The sequence below is a fragment of the Babylonia areolata genome, chromosome 4, assembly GCF_041734735.1.
Source record: "Babylonia areolata isolate BAREFJ2019XMU chromosome 4, ASM4173473v1, whole genome shotgun sequence".
Taxonomy (NCBI): domain Eukaryota; kingdom Metazoa; phylum Mollusca; class Gastropoda; order Neogastropoda; family Buccinidae; genus Babylonia; species Babylonia areolata.
The window spans coordinates 59,632,877-59,655,376 of NC_134879.1; the positions used below are offsets into that span (position 1 = coordinate 59,632,877).

Here is a 22,500-nt window from a genome sequence, read left to right on the forward strand (position 1 = left end):
TGTACCTGGAGTGAAGTACAACCCACCTGTATCTTGTACCTGGAGTGAGGTACAACCCACCTATATCTTTTACCTGGAGTGAGGTACAACCCACCTGTATCTTTTACCTGGAGTGAGGTACAACCCACACATACCTTGTACCTGGAATGAGGTACAACCCATCTGTATCTTGTACCTGGAGTGAGCTACAACCCACCTGTACCTTGTACCTGGAGTGAGGTACAACCCACACATACCTTGTACCTGGAGTGAGCTACAACCCGCCTGTACCTTGTACCTGAAGTGAGGTACAACCCAGACGTACCTTGTACCTGGAGTGGTGTCCAACCCACCTGTATCTTGTATCTGGAATGAGGTACAACCCACCTGTATCTTGTATCTGGAATGAGGTACAACCCACCTGTATCTTGTACCTGGAGTGGTGTCCAACCCCCCTGTAGCTTGTACCTGGAGGGGGAGGGATGAAGGACGTTGTTGCGGCAGTGGGGGTTGGGGTTCAAACCCACCTGTATCTTGTACTTGGAGTGTGGGTCAAGGAAGTTGTTGTGGCAGTGGGGGTTGGGGTTCAAACCCACCTGTATCTTGTACTTGGAGTGTGGGTCAAGGACGTTGTTTTGGCAGTGGCCAGCGAACCACTTGTCCTCCAGCACCTTGATGACGCCGTTCTCCCGCAGCAGCAGCAGCGCGCGGTCCACGCGGTCAGCCAGCGGCCATGTGGGCAGGTAGGCCAGGGCGTAGGTTCCCGTGATGCTGAGGTCTCCCACCATGTACAGGTTGCACGGCGTCTGTCGCAGCATGTACTGCGCCTGTCACACACACACACACACACACACACACACACACACACACACACACACACACACACACACACTGAATGTTTCTCTTTCTCTGGTGAATATAGGAAGAAAGGAGTCGCGTTTGGAAATGAAAGAAGAAAAGTATGGTTTGACTGTGAGTGCCGTAAGCAAAGAAACGTTCTTCATAATCCCTCACGAACTTGCCAGGACACTTATCGCCGGGCTTTTGCACAAAGATGCAAAGAGCGTGACTCCTTCAAAGGGGAAAGCTACACAGAGAGAATGCGATTCAATCTTTGCACGGTCATTTGAACGATCCAAAGCAGTTCTGGAACACTGTTCGTTCTGTAAGGCCGAGATCCAATGGTTCTAACAATGGTTTAATCACTTTCAATGTCATCATTAAAAAAACATGTAGGTGGAGCCTCAGTTGCAGATGGTTTTTCTGTGGATGTAAGTAATGAAGCCGACTTTTTATGTATTATAACCGTCATTGTGATCGATGTACGAGAGAAATGACTGGTTAGATCAGGAAATCAAGGAGTCAGAAATCGAAGCTGCTGTAAAGGCACTCCAGAGTCAGAAAGCTGCTGAGCCCGATGGGCTAACTGGAGGGTTTTGCAAGCATAGTGTGTCTCACATTATATCTCTTTTGTACAACCCAACACAACCCAACCCAACCCAGCACAGCACAGCACAACACAGCACAGGATAGCACACACAACAACCCAACCCAACCCAACCCAGCATAGCACAGCACAGCACAGCACAGCACAGCACAGCACAGCACAGCACAACACAGCACAGCAACCCAACCCAACCCAGCACAGCAACCCAACATAGTACAGCACAGCACAGCACAGCACAACAACCCAACCCAGCACAGCACAGCACAGCAACCCAACACAGCACCACACAGCACAGCAACCCAACACAGCACAGCACAGCAACCCAACACAGCACAGCACAACACAGAACAGCACAGCACAGCCCAACCCAACCAAACACAGCACAGCACAGCACAGCACAGCACAGCACAACCAGTTCCGCCCTGCAGGACAGACACACCGGGGTGGTCTGTGTCGGGGTGTGGGGGGTGACAGACACACAGGGTGGTGTGTGTTGGGGTGTGGGGGGTGACAGACACACAGGGTGGTCTGTGTCGGGGTGTGGGGGGTGTGGGGGGTGACAGACACACAGGGGTGGTGTGTGTGGGGTGTGGGGGGTGACAGACACACAGGGTGGTGTGTGTTGGGGTGTGGGGGGTGTGGGGGGTGTGGGGGGTGACAGACACACAGGGTGGGGTGTGTTGGGGTGTGGGGGGTGACAGACACACCGGGGTGGTGTGTGTTGGGGTGTGGGGGGTGACAGACACACCGGGGTGGTGTGTGTTGGGGTGTGGGGGGTGTGTGGGGTGACAGACACAGGGTGGTGTGTGTTGGGGTGTGGGGGGGTGACAGACACACAGGGTGGTGTGTGTTGGGGTGTGGGGGGTGTGGGGGGTGACAGACACACAGGGTGGTGTGTGTTGGGGTGTGGGGGGTGACAGACACACAGGGTGGTGTGTGTTGGGGCGTGGGGGGTGTGGGGGGTGACAGACACACAGGGTGGTGTGTGTTGGGGTGTGGGGGGTGTGGGGGGTGACAGACACACAGGGTGGTGTGTGTTGGGGTGTGGGGGGTGTGGGGGGTGACAGACACACAGGGTGGTGTGTGTTGGGGTGTGGGGGGTGACAGACACACAGGGTGGTGTGTGTTGGGGTGTGGGGGGTGACAGACACACAGGGGTGGTGTGTGTTGGGGTGTGGGGGGTGTGGGGGGTGTGGGGAGTGACAGACACACAGGGTGGTGTGTGTTGGGGTGTGGGGGGTGTGGGGGGTGTGGGGGGTGACAGACACACAGGGTGGTGTGTGTTGGGGTGTGGGGGGTGTGGGGGGTGACAGACACACAGGGTGGTGTGTGTTGGGGTGTGGGGGGTGACAGACACACAGGGTGGTGTGTGTTGGGGTGTGGGGGGTGACAGACACACAGGGGTGGTGTGTGTTGGGGTGTGGGGGGTGGGGGGTGTGGGGAGTGACAGACACACAGGGTGGTGTGTGTTGGGGTGTGGGGGGTGTGGGGGGTGTGGGGGGGTGACAGACACACAGGGTGGTGTGTGTTGGGGTGTGGGGGGTGTGGGGGGTGACAGACACACAGGGTGGTGTGTGTTGGGGTGTGGGGGGTGACAGACACACAGGGTGGTGTGTGTGGGGTGTGGGGGGTGACAGACACACAGGGTGGTGTGTGTGGGGTGTGGGGGGTGACAGACACACAGGGTGGTGTGTGGGGGGTGTGGGGGGTGACAGACACACAGGGTGGTGTGTGTGGGGTGTGGGGGGTGACAGACACACAGGGTGGTGTGTGTTGGGGTGTGGGGGGTGACAGACACACAGGGTGGTGTGTGTTGGGGTGTGGGGGGTGACAGACACACAGGGTGGTGTGTGTTGGGGTGTGGGGGGTGTGGGGGTGTGGGGGGTGACAGACACACAGGGTGGTGTGTGTTGGGGTGTGGGGGGTGTGGGGGGTGTGGGGGGTGACAGACACACAGGGTGGTGTGTGTTGGGGTGTGGGGGGTGTGGGGGGTGTGGGGGGTGACAGACACACAGGGTGGTGTGTGTTGGGGTGTGGGGGGTGTGGGGGGTGACAGACACACAGGGTGGTGTGTGTTCGGGTGTGGGGGGTGACAGACACACAGGGTGGTGTGTGTTGGGGTGTGGGGGGTGACAGACACACAGGGTGGTCTGTGTCAGGGTGTGGGGGGCGTGGGGGGTGACAGACACACAGGGTGGTCTGTGTCAGGGTGTGGGGGGTGACAGACACACAGGGTGGTCTGTGTCAGGGTGTGGGGGGTGACAGACACACCGGGGTGGTCTGTGTCAGGGTGTGGGGGGTGACTGACCATGGCAGACTCCATGACGAAGGCGAAGGGAGCAGAGTCTGGCGCCTGGCGGACACGTGCTATGCCCTCCTCCACGTGGTGTGTTGAGGTCCGCTTCTTCTGCACGTTGTCCCAGATCCTCCGTAAATAGGGCACCTGCACACACACAGCTCACGGTGTAAATAGGGCACTTGCACACAGACATCACATGGCGTAAATAGGGCACCTGCACACAGACATCACATGGTGTAAATAGGGCACCAGCACACAGACATCACATGGTGTAAATAGGGCACTTGCACACACACATCACATGGTGTAAATAGGGCACCTGCACACAGACATCACATAGTGTAAATAGGGCACCTGCACACAGACATCACATGGTGTAAATAGGGCACTTGCACACAGACATCACATGGTGTAAATAGAACACCTGCACACAGACATCGCATTGTGTAAATAGAACACCTGCACACACACAGACATTACATGGTGTAAATAGGGCACCTGCACACACACAAACATCACATGGCGTAAATAGGGCACCTGCACACTGACATCACATGTAAATAGGGCACCTGCACACACAGCACACGGCGTTAATAGGGCACTTGCACACAGACATATGGTATGAACAGGGCACCTGCTGACCACATGCGCACAGTATAAATGCGATACTCATATTATATAAACAGTGCACCTGCTTAGCACACAATGCACACAGAAACCCTGCAGCAGCATACATTGAAAAAGGTCCATCTGCAACAGCACACTGTGTGCATGTGTAAATAGAGCACCTGCACACACACACACACGGAAGCACACACAAAAGCACCCCCTCCCCCCCCCCCCCCCCCCCCCCCCCCCCCCACACACACACACACCTGTGCATTCTTCAGGTAGGACTCAGTGGAGCCCCCTGCCATGAATCCGAAGTCGACGTCAGTCTGCGTGGCCAGGTCCTCCAGCCCCGTGATCCTCACGTACTGCTGGTCCTCCAGCGGCGTGGGGCCTGCCCGCAGCATGTTGGTCAGGCTGGCCGTGTACGTCAGCAGCAGCAGGACCACGAACAGCCACCAGAACGACGTCACCAGCCGTCCGCCCATCGACCGCGGCGCCCGTGTGTACCCTGCGTCACAGAGCACCCTGGGTTCAATGCAGAGCGAACAGTGGATAGGACATGTCCGTGTGACTGACGGTACAAGGTTCTTGTCACAAAGGACACTGGGTTCAACACAGATTGAGAAGAGGACTTGAACTGTCCGTGTGACTGACGTTACAAAGTTCTTGTCACAAAGGACACTGGGTTCAACACAGATTGAGAAGAGGACTTGAACTGTCCATGTGACTGACGTTACAAAGTTCTTGTCACAAAGGACACTGGGTTCAACACAGATTGAGAAGAGGACTTGAACTGTCCATGTGACTGACGTTACAAAGTTATTGTCACAAAGAACACTGGGTTCAACACAGATTGAGAAGAGGACTTGAACTGTCCATGTGACTGACGTTACAAAGTTATCGTCACTGTCACTGGTCCTGTAACCTGGCTTAGTCGTCAGTGGCGCTGCACTCACCAACTGAGAGAGAGAGAGAGAGAGAGAGAGAGAGAGAGAGAGAGAGAGAGAGAGAGAGAGAGAGAGAGAGAGAGAGAGAGAGAGGACAAGACAAGACAAGACCAGACAAGACAAAATTCTTTATTTTCGAGGGCCACATATACGCACTGGCGCGCTTTAGTTTTTTACATCCAGTTCCCGCCCTGAAACAGGGTCTACACTACACAATGCACATACATGTCACAGCATGCACTACACAATACTAATTTCAGTCAAAAATATGCGTACAGAATACCACATAAAGGCTTAATTCAGCATGGCATAAAACACACACACAGACACAGACACACACACACACACACACACACACACACACACACACACACACACACCTTGCCACATGATGGAGCTGAGGACGAACCAGAAGGTGTTCATGCAGGTGAACGACTCCCCTTCCCGGAGAGTTGCCTGCCCGTCCCGGTATAGGTGGCGCCACTCGTAGGGGTTGACGTGGCAGATGACGTAGAGGACGACGCTGGTGGTGAAGTAAGCGACGAGAGTCATGAGCCAGACGCTGTGGGTCAGCGGGGCGAAGAGGTGCTGGAAGCGCTCCTGGAAGGTGGGCTGCGGGGACTGGGGCCGCTTCAGCACGATCACCGGCCCGAAGTTCTGGAAGGGCACTGAGAAGTGAACCACATGTCTCCGCTTGGAGGTGATGGTCAGGGGGGCTGCCGCCACGTCCACCTTCTGCTCCATGCACACACACACACACACACACACACACACACCGAAAGAAATAACTGTATTGTATTGTATTATATTACGCAAATTTTGTTCTGCCTGAAAGTGTATTTTTCTACAGAATTTTGTCAGGGAAAACACTTCATTGTCATGGGTCCTTTTACGTGCGCTGTTTGCATGTTACAAACAGGACGTCTGTTTATCTTCGCATCCGAAGGAATAGCACCGAGACCATAAAAGTTCGCAAGGTGATGAAACATGAAAAGGAAGATCATTAATATAAAATAAAAACAAAACTGGACCAACAACTGATCCCTGTGGAACTCCGTATTTAACTAGCATGAAAAGAGGCACAGTAGAATCTTTTAAAAGAACTTGTCTTCTACTTGTAAGGGACGACTGATTGATTCCATGGATAAGCCATCAATGGAGAGGGGTTCGTGATCAATAATACCAAACGCTTTAGTGAAATCCAAAAATATTGTTCCAGTGATCATACCATTAATAACATTTGAATGCCACTGGCCTAACTGATTGGTGAGTGCAGTATGACAATAATGATTTTCTCTAAAACCAGTTTGATTGGGATAAAATAAATTATACGTAGTAAAATGTGATTGGGCATTTTGTTTAAGATGCTTTTCCAGAGGTTTGGACAAGGTAGGTAAAACTAATATAGGTCTATGATTTAGTGGAATGACAGACCGCTAGAATTAAAGAGGGTATCACTTGGGGACAATAACATCTATCCATAAAAGATTATAAATATAAGTAACACTCTTAGAAATCACAGGTGCAGAAATCTCCAGCATGTTACTATCTAGATCGTCCAGACCTCGAGATTCAGACTTTCAAGGAGCACAGTTAATTATGTACCTCATGCACTCAAGTGAACATTTGATCGTTTTATTTTCGAATGACAGGAATCTTTCAATAACAACAAATCGTTAACTTTTGTATGGTCAGTCTCAATAACTTTTTAGCAACGGTTGCGAAGTGTTTCTTCAGATTTATCTTTTGAGGAAAGAGAAATTGATGTCGATGATTTACCAGACAGTTGGTTGGTTAATTGCTTTCCATATAGATTTTTGTGTCTTTTAGATTTTTTTAAAGATGAAATTAGTTCACTGAAATACTTCCTTTCAGCAACCCCTTGACCCCTTTCTTTGCCGTCACTATATTTCTTTGTGTCACCCCCCCCAACCCCCCCACCCACCCGCACCCCTCCACCCAGCCATTTTTGTGTCGTTACCTGTTAACCGCAAATGCATGTACATGTCACGAGTTATATTGGCGGCATTTATTTCATCTGTTAGCCACGGTAGTTTCTTGTGAGATTTAACGCGTTTGCTTCTGGTGGGAGCCTGTTTGTCGAAGATAGCGAGAAAATGAATGTGCTGTGCAAAGTCCTGGGGATTTGTCAGGGTCTTTGTGTTGGTAAGCACTGAAAACTACGCTAAGCATAAATCTGCCACTAACTCATCAAGATTAATTGCTCTGTAGCTGCGAAAAGATACACACTCGTGACTGCATCTTGGAACACTGGCACCATCTTTAGACCAGGTAAAACACATTGGAAAATGGTCATGAAGACAAAAAAAGCCGGGTATACACGCACGCACACACACACACACACACACACACACACACACACACACACACAGAGCATGACAGCATCAGCCACGAACAGCAACACATGATGAAGGGCCTTGACTTGACGGTACATGAATGACACGCTACAAGCCAATGAAGCTTGATACCACCACCACCACCTCACCTCTCCTTTCAACCCCCCCCCCCCCCCCCCCCCCCCCCACACACACACACTCTCCTCTCACCCTCACATCACCCACTACCCTTTCTCTCCTTCCTCTTTCTGTGAGCAAAGAGAGAAGCTTGGCAGCTGAGTGATACAGATGATCGATATCAGTGACATCAGCTCTGCGCTGCCGGTGTACCAGCCTGACCTCACCCCACCACTGGGTTTGACCCCAGGGCCATTCTGGGCTGGCCTCATACCGGGCTTCCTTTGTGGCTTGTCAAGATGGAAACCTCCTCCCTCCTGCCCTAGTTTGAATTTACCCGCTCCTTCCAATCAATGTTAAAGGTCCCATAGGCTTTATAGCTATCAGGGGCAGGGAGTTCACACCCAGTGTCAAGGCACAACACAGGAAGGCAGTGAGTTCACACCCAGTGTCAAGGTTCAACACAGGAAGGCAGTGAGTTCACACCCAGTGTCAAGGTTCAACACAGAAAGGCAGTGAGTTCACACCCAGTGTCAAGGTTCAACACAGGAAGGCAGTGAGTTCACACCCAGTGTCAAGGCACAACACAGGAAGGCAGTGAGTTCACACCCAGTGTCAAGGCACAACACAGGAAGGCAGTGAGTTCACACCCAGTGTCAAGGCACAACACAGGAAGGCAGTGAGTTCACACCCAGTGTCAAGGTTCAACACAGGAAGGCAGTGAGTTCACACCCAGTGTCAAGGTTCAACACAGGAAGGCAGTGAGTTCACACCTCTCCGTTTTTCTTTGTCCGTGTCTCACTGTTTATCTCTTTCTGTTTCTGTTTCTGTCTCTGTCTCTCGATACAGGTGTGGCAGCGAAATCACCTTGTCCAATGTGTTGTGATGGTTGTAACGAAGTACGAAAAAAAAACCCACCCAAACATCATCCCCAGACACTGTCTGTAAATCACAGAAGTTTGTCTTTTAGCCCCAGTACACTTCACATAAAGTAAAGTGCAGTGAGTTTATTTTTCAACATGAATCATTCATTAAAATGCAGCATCACAATCACGTATCAATAAGATTAACACTGACGAAGTAATAAAGCAAAATGCAGCATCGCAATCACGTATCAGTAAGATTAACACTGACGAAGCAATAAGCAAAATGCAGCATCACAATCGCGTATCAGTAAGATTAACACTGACGAAGTAATAAAGCAAAATGCAGCATCACAATCACGTATCAGTAAGATTAACACTGACGAAGTAATAAGCAAAATGTAGCATCACAATCACGTATCAGTAAGATTAACACTGACGAAGTAATAAAACAAAATGTAGCATCACAATCACGTATCAGTAAGATTAACACTGACGAAGTAATAAAGCAAAATGTAGCATCACAATCACGTATCAGTAAGATTAACACTGACGAAGTAATAAAGCAAAATGTAGCATCACAATCACGTATCAGTAAGATTAACACTGACGAAGTAATAAGCAAAATGTAGCATCACAACCACGTATCAGTAAGATTAACACTGACGAAGTAATAAAGCAAAACAAACGAGGGGAGAAAGAAAAAAGAAAAGAAAAAGAAGTAAAATAAGAAAGAAAGTCAGCATGACCTGTGACCCCAGCACGTGCCATTGACACTGACCTTGTTGACCACCTGTCCCATCAGTCCTGTCCAGCTGCCGTTGACCTCTGACCCAAACTCTTGGCTGTCGGTGTTGAAGGTGAAGGTCAAACCGGTCAGCTTTCCCACCTCGTCCATGAGTTCTTTGATGAAGCCGTCATACTCCACTATGCCGTTCTTCTTCTGATGTACCATCAGGTAGGGCGTCAGCTGCACACAGTATAGAGTTGTATCTGTATCTACCTGCATGTACCTGTATCTACCTGCATGTACCTGTAACTACCTGTCAGGACCTATATCTACTTGTATTTACCTGTCTGGACCTGTATCTACCTGTCAGGACCTATATCTACCTGTATTTACCTGTCTGGACCTGTATCTACCTGTCAGGACCTATATCTACCTGTATTTACCTGTCTGGACCTGTATCTACCTGTATTTACCTGTCTGGACCTGTATCTACCTGTCTGGACCTGTATCTACCTGTATTTACCTGTCTGGACCTGTATCTACCTGTCTGGACCTGTATCTACCTGTATTTACCTGTCTGGACCTGTATCTACCTGTATTTACCTGTCTGGACCTGTATCTACCTGTATTTACCTGTCTGGACCTGCATCTACCTATCAGGACCTATATCTACCTGTATTTACCTGTCTGGACCTGATTCTACCTGTCTGGACCTGTATCTACCTGTCTGGACCTGTATCTACCTGTCTGGACCTGTATCTACCTGTCTGGACCTGTGTCTACCTGTATCTACCTGTCTGGATCTGTATCTACCTGTGTCTACCTGTATCTACCTGTCTGGATCTGTATCTACCTGTCTGGACCTGTATCTACCTGTCTGGATCTGTATCTACCTGTGTCTACCTGTATCTACCTGTCTGGACCTGTATCTACCAGTGTGGACCTGTCTGGACCTGTATTTACCTGCCTGGATCTGTAACTACCTGTATCTGCCTGTCTGGACCTGTATTTACCTGTCTGGACCTGTAACTACCTGTATCTGCCTGTCTGGACCTGTATCTACCTTATTTACCTGTCTGGACCTGTATTTACCTGTCTGGACCTGTATTAACCTGTCTGGACCTGTATCTACCTGTATTTACCTGTCTTGACCTGTATCTACCTGTCTGGACCTGTATCTACCTGTATTTACCTGTCTGGACCTGTATCTACCTCTGTTTACCTGTCTGGACCTGTATCTACCTCTGTTTACCTGTCTGGACCTGTGTCTACCTGTCTGGACCTGTATCTACCTGTATTTACCTGTCTGGACCTGTATTTACCTGTCTGGACCTGTAACTACCTGTATCTGCCTGTTTGGACCTGTATCTACCTGTCTGGACCTGTATCTACCTGTATTTACCTGTCTGGACCTGTATCTACCTGTATTTACCTGTCTGGACCTGTATCTACCTGTCTGGACCTGTATCTACCTGTATTTACCTGTCTGGACCTGTGTCTACCTGTCTGGACATGTATCTACCTGTCTGGACCGATATCTAACTGTCTGTCCATAGCAGTTTCTTGATGAATGTTCTAATACGCATATTTTCACACACACACACAAACACGCGCACACACACACACACACACACACACACACACATATATATATATATATATATATATATATATATATATATATATATATATATATATATATATATATATATATATATATATATATATATATATATATATATATATATTTGAAGTGTTATTTTGTGTGATTCTAAATCTGTATTGCAAACATCAAAATCTTTTGATCTGAAGACAGGAGGAGAAAGTGTAACAGACATTCGTCATGTAATTCTTTTTTTTGACCATCCGTGGAACAAAGATTGATTTTTGGTGAATCCCTTCACGAAGGGATTGTGGGAAATGAGCGGGTGGATCGTTGTGCAAAAAAAAGGCGTAATGAACATTTACAATGCCATAGAAGTTTGTATTCCACATTCATTACCAGAAGGTTATTGTCACCTTGAGAAAACGTCCTGGAACCATGTCAATAAACTGAAACAGGAGTCTGACCCTGTCACAGAAAAATACAAACTATAGATCGCGAAAAACTGATCGCATGTTTTCTTTTAAAACAAAGGATATCACAGTAGCAAAAGGCTCTCTCGTCTCATAAAACAAAGGACATCACAGCAGCAGAAGGCTCTCTCGTCTCATAAAACAAAGGACATCACAGCAGCAGAAGGCTCTCTCGTCTCAGAAACAGACAACGACTGGACGCCACAAAAACAAAACAAAAAAACTTCTAATGTCACTTGCATTTGCGGCAACGAAATTGCCCCTGAGTACCTAATCTTTAAATGAAAAACATATCTGCCTCTTTCATTTACAAAATCTGCAGTTCCACCTGCTTCCATAAGAAAGGTTTTATATGATAATCAACGTGTCTTTCAAATAGTTCAGAGTTTTATTAGGAGCAACATTGGCTCTTTGTTGTAATTTTACTAGTTGACTAGTTAGTTAATTGTATTTTCTTTACATTCTTTTTATGCTATTTGAGGAGAGAGGGAGAGGGAAAGTAGTGATGATTGAAGGCATGTGTCGGTGGCCAAGGTGTGGAACTTTCGTCTCCAGTCACACAAGTGGATAGACGGTGAACAAAACAACAAACGATCACACACAGCATGTGTCAGTGGCCAAGGTGTGGAACTGTCGTCTCTAATCACACTAGTGGATAGATAGTGAACAAAACAACCAACGATCGCACACAGCATGTGTCAGTGGCCAAGGTGTGGAACTGTCGTCTCTAATCACACTGGTGGATAGACAGTGAACAAAACAACCAACGATCACACACAGCGTGTGTCGGTGGCCAAGGTGTGGAACTGTCGTCTCTAATCACACTGGTGGATAGACAGTGAACAAAACAACCAACGATCACACACACTTAAACGAAAACAGAAACACACGCATACACACATACGCACACGCACGTGCACGCGTGCTCACACACAGTAAACGTGCGCGTGGACACGCACTTACACGCGCAAATACACGCATTCATGCACGCGCGCGCACACACACACACACACACACATACACAAACAACACTACACATACAAACTACACACATGCGCACAACGTACTCTAAAACACGTGTACTCACACACACTTAAACGCAAACAGACACATATACAGACGTACGTATCCGCACTCATACACGCACATACACATTCATGCATACACACACACACACACACACACACACACACACACACACACACACACACACACACCACACAACATAACCCATACAAACCAAACACACACACACACACAATATCACAAAAACGTGTACTCACACACACCTGAACGGAAACAGACTCATAGGCATAAACACGGAAGCACACACACACACACACACACACACACACACACACACACACAAACATACGCGCGCGCGATGAGAAACGAAATTGAAAACTAACCTCCACAGAAGCTACGGAGACCTCTCTCGCTGCCTGAAACACACAGCACACATCATCATTATATATCACATAAAACAACACACTGTCAGCATATTGTCTGTCTGTATCCATGACAACACTACACAGCACACATCATCATTATATATCACATAAAACAACACACTGTCAGCATATTGTCTGTCTGTATCCATGACAACACCACACAGCACACATCATCATTATATATCACATAAAACAACACAGTGTCAGTATATTGTCTGTCTGTATCCATGACAACACTACACAGTACACATCATCATTATATAATATCACATAAAACAACACACTGTCAGCATATTGTCTGTCTGTATCCATGACAACACTACACAGCACACATCATCATTATATAATATCACATAAAACAACACACTGTCAGCATATTGTCTGTCTGTATCCATGACAACACTACACAGCACACATCATCATTATATAATATCACATAAAACAACACACTGTCAGCATATTGTCTGTCTGTATCCATGACAACACCACACAGTACACATCATCATTATATAATATCACATAAAACAACACACTGTCAGCATATTGTCTGTCTGTATCCATGACAACACTACACAGCACACATCATTATATATCACATAAAACAACACACTGTCAGCATATTGTCTGTCTGTATCCATGACAACACCACACAGTACACATCATCATCATATAATATCACATAAAACAACACACTGTCAGTATATTGTCTGTCTGTATCCATGACAACACCACACAGTACACATCATCATTATATAATATCACATAAAACAACACACTGTCAGCATATTGTCTGTCTGTATCCATGACAACACTACACAGTACACATCATCATCATATAATATCACATAAAACAACACACTGTCAGCATATTGTCTGTCTGTATCCATGACAACACTACACAGCACACATCATTATATAATATCACATAAAACAACACACTGTCAGCATATTACTGACACTCCTCCGCCTGACAAATCCCGGACCTTTCCCTTCTTGTTTAATGAAGAGATGTGCTGTACACATTACACCACTTCACCACCCCATCAGTTTAATGAAGAGATGTGCTGTACACATTACACCACTTCACCACCCCATCAGTTTAATGAAGAGATGTGCTGTACACATTACACCACCCCATCAGTTTAATGAAGAGATGTGCTATACACATTACACCACTTCACCACCCCATCAGTTTAATGAAGAGATGTGCTGTACACATTACACCACCCCATCAGTTTAATGAAGAGATGTGCTATACACATTACACCACTTCACCACCCCATCAGTTTAATGAAGAGATGTGCTGTACACATTACACCACCCCATCAGTTTAATGAAGAGATGTGCTATACACATTACACCACTTCACCACCCCATCAGTTTAATGAAGAGATGTGCTGTACACATTACACCACCCCATCAGTTTAATGAAGAGATGTGCTGTACACATTACACCACTTCACCACCCCATCAGTTTAATGAAGAGATGTGCTGTACACATTACACCACCCCATCAGTTTAATGAAGAGATGTGCTGTACACATTACACCACCCCATCAGTTTAATGAAGAGATGTGCTGTACACATTACACCACTTCACCACCCCATCAGTTTAATGAAGAGATGTGCTGTACACATTACACCACTTCACCACCCCATCAGTTTAATGAAGAGATGTGCTGTACACATTACACCACCCCATCAGTTTAATGAAGAGATGTGCTGTACACATTACACCACTTCACCACCCCACCAGTTTAATGAAGAGATGTGCTGTACACATTACACCACCCCATCAGTTTAATGAAGAGATGTGCTGTACACATTACACCACTTCACCACCCCATCAGTTTAATGAAGAGATGTGCTGTACACATTACACCACTTCACCACCCCATCAGTTTAATGAAGAGATGTGCTGTACACATTACACCACCCCATCAGTTTAATGAAGAGATGTGCTGTACACATTACACCACTTCACCACCCCACCAGTTTAATGAAGAGATGTGCTGTACACATTACACCACCCCATCAGTTTAATGAAGAGATGTGCTGTACACATTACACCACCCCATCAGTTTAATGAAGAGATGTGCTGTACACATTACACCACTTCACCACCCCATTAGTTTCCCTTCCAACACAGCTCTCTCCACAATTTGCATCATTGATCACACACACACGTGCACACACAAGCGCAAACACACACTTGCGCGGACACACATACACCTTTCCACCCCCACCCCCAGCCCCCCACACATGCACACATTCATGAACAAACACGCGCTCGTGCACTCACGTGTTCAGAAATCTATTGAATGGAATCTACGTTCGTTTGGCGTCTTTGGTTTCATTCCAAGTCATCTTTTCCACTACGGACAGTGGAGGAAGACGAAGAAGAAGAAGAAGAAGAGATACAGAGACAGAAAGATAAACAAACCAGCATCACAGGAGGCGTGCATGGCTGCAGTGAACAGCTTTCTCCTTCCACTCCTCCACTCCTTGAGCGTGGTTTTGACCTCACCTCCCTCCCTCCCTTTCCCCTTTCCCCTAACTACAATAAATGACACCCCTCTGATTACAAATCCCCCCTTTCGCCCTAACTACAATAAATGACACCCCTCTGATTACAAATCCCCCCTTTCCCCCTAACTACAATAAATGACACTCCTCTGCTTGCAAATCCCCCCCCCTTTCCCCCTAACTACAATAAATGACACTCCTCTGCTTGCAAATCCCCCCTTTCGCCCTAACTACAATAAATGACACCCCTCTGCTTACAAATCCCCCTTTCCCCCTAACTACAATAAATGACACCCCTCTGCTTACAAATCCCCCTTTTCCCCTAACTACAATAAATGACACCCCTCTGCTTACAAATCCCCCCTTTCCCCCTAACTACAATAAATGACACCCCTCTGCTTACAAATCCCCCCCCCCCTTTTCCCCTAACTACAATAAATGACACCCCTCTGCTTACAAATTCCCCCTTTCCCCCTAACTACAATAAAGGACACCCCTCTGCTTACAAATCCCCCCCCCCCTTTTCCCCTAGCTACAATAAATGACACCCCTCTGCTTACAAATCCCCCCCCCCTTTTCCCCTAGCTACAATAAATGACACCCCTCTGCTTACAAATCCCCCCCCTTTCCCCCTAACTACAATAAATGACACCCCTCTGCTTACAAATTCCCCCTTTCCCCCTAACTACAATAAATGACACCCCTCTGCTTACAAATCCCCCTTTTCGCCCTAACTACAATAAATGACACCCCTCTGATTACAAATCCCCCCTTTCCCCCTAACTACAATAAATGACACCCCTCTGATTACAAATCCCCCCTTTCCCCCTAACTACAATAAATGACACCCCTCTGCTTACAAATCCCCCCCCCCTTTTCCCCTAACTACAATAAATGACACCCCTCTGCTTACAAATTCCCCCTTTCCCCCTAACTACAATAAAGGACACCCCTCTGCTTACAAATACCCCCCCCCTTTTCCCCTAGCTACAATAAATGACACCCCTCTGCTTACAAATCCCCCCCCCCTTTTCCCCTAGCTACAATAAATGACACCCCTCTGCTTACAAATCCCCCCCCTTTCCCCCTAACTACAATAAATGACACCCCTCTGCTTACAAATTCCCCCTTTCCCCCTAACTACAATAAATGCCACCCCTCTGCTTACAAATCCCCCCTTTCCCCCTAACTACAATAAATGACACCCCTCTGCTTACAAATTCCCCCTTTCCCCCTAACTACAATAAATTACACCCCTCTGCTTACAAATCCCCCCCCCCCCCCTTTTCCCCTAGCTACAATAAATGACACCCCTCTGCTTACAAATCCCCCCCCTTTCCCCCTAACTACAATAAATGACACCCCTCTGCTTACAAATTCCCCCTTTCCCCCTAACTACAATAAATGACACCCCTCTGCTTACAAATTCCCCCTTTTCCCCTAACTACAATAAAGGACACCCCTCTGCTTACAAATCCCCCCCCCCCCCTTTTCCCCTAGCTACAATAAATGACACCCCTCTGCTTACAAATCCCCCCCCCCTTTTCCCCTAGCTACAATAAATGACACCCCTCTGCTTACAAATCCCCCCCCTTTCCCCCTAACTACAATAAATGACACCCCTCTGCTTACAAATTCCCCCTTTCCCCCTAACTACAATAAATGCCACCCCTCTGCTTACAAATCCCCCCCCCCTTTTCCCCTAACTACAATAAATGACACCCCTCTGCTTACAAATCCCCCCCCCCTTTTCCCCTAACTACAATAAATGACACCCCTCTGCTTACAAATCCCCCTTTCCCCCTAACTACAATAAATGACACCCCTCTGCTTACAAATCCCCCCTTTCCCCCTAACTACAATAAATGACACCCCTCTGCTTACAAATCCCCCCCCTTTCCCCCTAACTACAATAAATGACACCCCTCTGCTTACAAATCCCCCCTTTCCCCCTAACTACAATAAATGACACTCCTCTGCTTACAAATCCCCCTTTTCGCCCTAACTACAATAAATGACGCCCCTCTGCTTACAAATCCCCCCCCCTTTCCCCCTAACTACAATAAATGACACCCCTCTGCTTGCAAATCCCCCCCCCTTTCCCCCTAACTACAATAAATGACACCCCTCTGCTTACAAATCCCCCCTTTCCCCCTAACTACAATAAATGACACTCCTCTGCTTACAAATCCCCCCTTTCCCCCTAACTACAATAAATGACACCCCTCTGCTTACAAATCCCCCCTTTCCCCTGCTGTACACATAACGCCACAAGACTGCACCACGTCTCTCTGCGGGCACACTCCTTTCAGTTTGCCGTCCAACAGAGATCTCTTTCAGTTTGCATTACTGGAGGTCACACACACGGGCACACACTCCCTCGCGCACACACATACCCTGTTACCACACACACACACACGCACGCACACACACACACACACACACACACACACGCACACACACACACACACACATTCATAAACAAACACGCGCTCACGCTCTCACGTATTCAGAAAACTAATTAAAGGAATAAACACCTACGTTTTTTGGCATCTTTGGTTTAACTTAAAGTTGTCTTCCATTACGAACAATGAGGAGCAAAGATAGACAGAAAGACGAATAAAGAGCGGACGAACGAGCTCAGTTCTTCAAACGTGAGGGGGGAGGGGGGCTGCATGATGTGCAGTAAAACTCAAACAAACAAATCTTTACTTCCACATTGTGAACGTCGTTTTGATCTCTACTCACCCCCTTTCCCAACCCTCCCTCCACTGTACACCCCCACAACCACTCTCTCCTCACGTCACTCAAACTGCAATAACCCCCCCCCCCTCCACTGTACACCCCCCACCCCCACTCTCCTCACTTCACTCAAACTGCAATAACCCCCCCCCCTCCACTGTACACCCCCACCCCCACTCTCCTCACGTCACTCAAACTGCAATAACCCCCCCCCCTCCACTGTACACCCCACCCCCACTCTCTCCTCACTTCACTCAAACTGCAATAACCCCCCCCTCCCTCCACTGTACACCCCCACCCCCACCCCCACTCTCTCCTCACTTCACTCAAACTGCAATAACCCCCCCCCCCTCCACTGTACACCCCCACCCCCACTCTCTCCTCACGTCACTCAAACTGCAATAACCCCCCCCCTCCACTGTACACCCCACCCCCACTCTCTCCTCACTTCACTCAAACTGCAATAACCCCCCCTCCCTCCACTGTACACCCCCACCCCCACTCTCTCCTCACTTCACTCAAACTGCAATAACCCACCCCCTCCCTCCACTGTACACCCCCACCCCCACTCTCTCCTCCCTTCACTCAAACTGCAATAACTCCCCCCCCCCTCCCTCCACTGTACACCCCCACCCCCACTCTCTCCTCCCTTCACTCAAACTGCAATAACTCCCCCCCCCCCTCCACTGTACACCCCCACCCCCACTCTCTCCTCCCTTCACTCAAACTGCAATAACCCCCCCCTCCACTGTACACCCCCACTCTCTCCTCCCTTCACTCAAACTGCAATAACTCCCCCCCCCTCCCTCCACTGTACACCCCCACCCCCACTCTCTCCTCCCTTCACTCAAACTGCAATAACTCCCCCCCCCTCCCTCCACTGTACACCCCCACCCCCACTCTCTCCTCCCTTCACTCAAACTGCAATAACCCCCCCCCCCCTCCACTGTACACCCCCACTCTCTCATCCCTTCACTCAAACTGCAATAACTCCCCCCCCCCCTCCCTCCACTGTACACCCCCACTCTCTCCTCCCTTCACTCAAACTGCAATAACTCCCCCCCCCTCCCTCCACTGTACACCCCCACCCCCACTCTCTCCTCCCTTCACTCAAACTGCAATAACCCCCTCCCCTCCCTCCACTGTACACCCCCACCCCCACTCTCTCCTCCCTTCACTCAAACTGCAATAACTCCCCCCCCCCTCCCTCCACTGTACACCCCCACCCCCACTCTCTCCTCCCTTCACTCAAACTGCAATAACTCCGCCCCCCCTCCCTCCACTGTACACCCCCACCCCCACTCTCTCCTCCCTTCACTCAAACTGCAATAACTCCCCCCCCTCCCTCCACTGTACACCCCCACCCCCACTCTCTCCTCCCTTCACTCAAACTGCAATAACCCCCCCCTCCCTCCACTGTACACCCCCACCCCCACTCTCTCCTCCCTTCACTCAAACTGCAATAACCCCCCTCCCTCCACTGTACACCCCCACCCCCACTCTCTCCTCCCTTCACTCAAACTGCAATAACCCCCCCCTCCCTCCACTGTACACCCCCACCCCCACTCTCTCCTCCCTTCACTCAAACTGCAATAACCCCCCTCCCTCCACTGTACACCCCCACCCCCACTCTCTCCTCCCTTCACTCAAACTGCAATAACCCCCCCCTCCCTCCACTGTACACCCCCACCCCCACTCTCTCCTCACGTCACTCAAACTGCAATAACCCCCCCCCCTCCACTGTACACCCCACCCCCACTCTCTCCTCACGTCACTCAAACTGCAATAAACACACACCCCTCCACTCACAGCAACTGTGCCCCTGTGCCCTGTTCAGTGAAGAGATGTGCTGTACACATGACACCAATAAACACCCCATGTGCCCTGTTCAGTGAAGAGATGTGCTGTACACATGACACCAATAAACACCCCATGTGCCCTGTTCAGTGAAGAGATGTGCTGTACACATGACACCAATAAACACCCCCTGTCCCCTGTTCAGTGAAGAGATGTGCTGTACACATGACACCAATAAACACCCCCTGTCCCCTGTTCAATGAAGAGATGTGCTGTACACATGACACCAATAAACACCCCCTGTGCCCTGTTCAGTGAAGAGATGTGCTGTACACATGACACACATGGCCAGTTCATCAACCAGGAGGGGCACACATGGCCAGTTCATCAATCAGGGAGGGACACACATGGCCAGTTCATCAAGCAGGGAGGGACACACATGGCCAGTTCATCAACCAGGAGGGACACACATGGCCAGTTCATCAATCAGGGAGGGACACACATGGCCAGTTCATCAACCAGAGAGGGACACATGGCCAGTTCATCAACCAGGAGGGACACACATGGCCAGTTCATCAAGCAGGAGGGACACACATGGCCAGTTCATCAACCAGAGAGGAACACATGGCCAGTTCATCAAGCAGGAGGGACACACATGGCCAGTTCATCAAGCAGGGAGGGACACACATGGCCAGTTCATCAAGCAGGAGGGACACACATGGCCAGTTCATCAAGCAGGAGGGACACACATGGCCAGTTCATCAAGCAGGGAGGGACACACATGGCCAGTTCATCAACCAGAGAGGAACACATGGCCAGTTCATCAAGCAGGAGGGACACACATGGCCAGTTCATCAAGCAGGGAGGGACACACATGGCCAGTTCATCAAGCTGGAGGGACACACATGGCCAGTTCATCAAGCAGGAGGGACACACATGGCCAGTTCATCAAGCAGGAGGGACACACATGGCCAGTTCATCAAGCTGGAGGGACACACATGGCCAGTTCATCAAGCAGGGAGGGACACATGGCCAGTTCATCAAGCAAGAGTGTGTATGACGTGCAGTAAAACCCTTTCCCTTCCCCGCTGTGAACGTGGTTTTGATCTCTACTTATCCCCCTTCCCTCCCCCTCCCCCACCCTCTCTCCTTCACTTGGCTCTAACTGCACTAACTGACACCCCTCTGCTTACCACCTCCATGCCCCATTCCCCCTCTTGTTCAACCAAGAGATAATGGTTTATGGAGAACGCCACAAGATTGTACTGCCCCTCTCTGTGGCACACTGCTTGGGGTTCGCTCTCTCCACAATTTGCATCATGTGAAACCAGTGCGCATACACGTGCTCATACGTGTACACACACAAACATGCACGAGCGTGGGCGCGCGCGCGCGCACACACACACACACACAGTCACACACACACACACACACACATACAACACACACACATACCCCTCCACGCACACCGGGGAGGCCCCGCCCCCACCCTCCACCACCAAAATGAAGAAAAGGGGCCAGGTATGTGAAGCAAGGAGTGATCAGCCCACAATGAGAGAACTGTTCCCCCATCCCCCCATCCTCACTTCCAGCCCCTCTCCCTTCCCCCCCCCCCTCTCTCAGACAAGTCAAGATCTACAATGCGCCCTGTGCCATAACGAGGCTATTATGTCACACAATCACAGCTTCCAACTTGGAGTGGGCTGGAGTACCTGCCTGTCTGCCTGTCTGTCTGAATGCCTGCCTGCCTCTCTGTCTGTCTGTCTGTCTGTTTACCTGTCTGTCTACCTGTCTGTCTGCAGTGCAGTGTTGTTCTCACTGTTCCTCTCTTCTCTGTGCTGGCTGCTGGTCTATTTTTGGTGTTTTTTCAGGCACTGATAATTCCCATTCCACAGGTGGGGTTCGCTGGGGGAAAAGGGAAACTAAACACGGCCACAGAAACACAAGAGAAGAATTGAATGGTAGCCAGCTGCATCCAACGCTGTGCTGTTTCAGTTATGTAGAGACTTTCAACTTGTGCCCGCTCACCTTCACACTTCTTCAACAACACACGTGAAAACAAACATACGTACATACATACACACAAACACACACACACAGGCGCGCGCATGCATGCGTACACACACAAACACACACATGCAACGCTCATCCTTCCTCCACCACCCCCCAACCCCCGCCTCCCGACCCCAACACACACAAAACGAAGAGCAAGAGGCATGGTATGGGAAGGAAGATCAGACCACAATGGGATTACTGTTCACCCCCCACCCCCTCCACACACACACCTCCCCCGTCCTGCCCCCACCCCCACATCAAACGATGCTGTGACGTCCCAAAGATGCTGTGACGTCTCACACTCTCTGCTGCACACCTTGGGCATGCCGGACTGCCTGTCTGCAGTGCAGTCACTTGTACACACTGTTCCTTTCTTCTCTGTGTTGGCCGCTGCGTCTATTTTGGTTGAGTTGTTTTTTCAGGCACTGATAATTCCCATTCCACAGTGGGGGCGGGGGGGGGGGGGGGCTGATTGGGGGGAAAGGGAGGGAAGCTTGCTGTT

General features: G+C 49.2%; 1 protein-coding gene across 2 annotated transcripts in view; it reads right to left on the reverse strand.

The window, feature by feature from the left end:
- The window catches only part of LOC143281347 (glutamate receptor 2-like), an 83,644-nt gene that overhangs the window by 6,534 nt on the left and 54,610 nt on the right, over positions 1–22,500 (reverse strand). For both annotated transcript variants that reach the window (XM_076586552.1, XM_076586551.1), the window contains exons 3-8: positions 12,837–12,869; positions 9,403–9,591; positions 5,665–6,019; positions 4,601–4,845; positions 3,735–3,869; positions 576–806 (exon numbers count right to left, since the gene is read on the reverse strand). In XM_076586552.1, the coding sequence (XP_076442667.1) occupies positions 576–806; positions 3,735–3,869; positions 4,601–4,845; positions 5,665–6,019; positions 9,403–9,591; positions 12,837–12,869 (1,188 nt within the window). The remainder of the gene's footprint in view (positions 1–575; positions 807–3,734; positions 3,870–4,600; positions 4,846–5,664; positions 6,020–9,402; positions 9,592–12,836; positions 12,870–22,500) is intronic.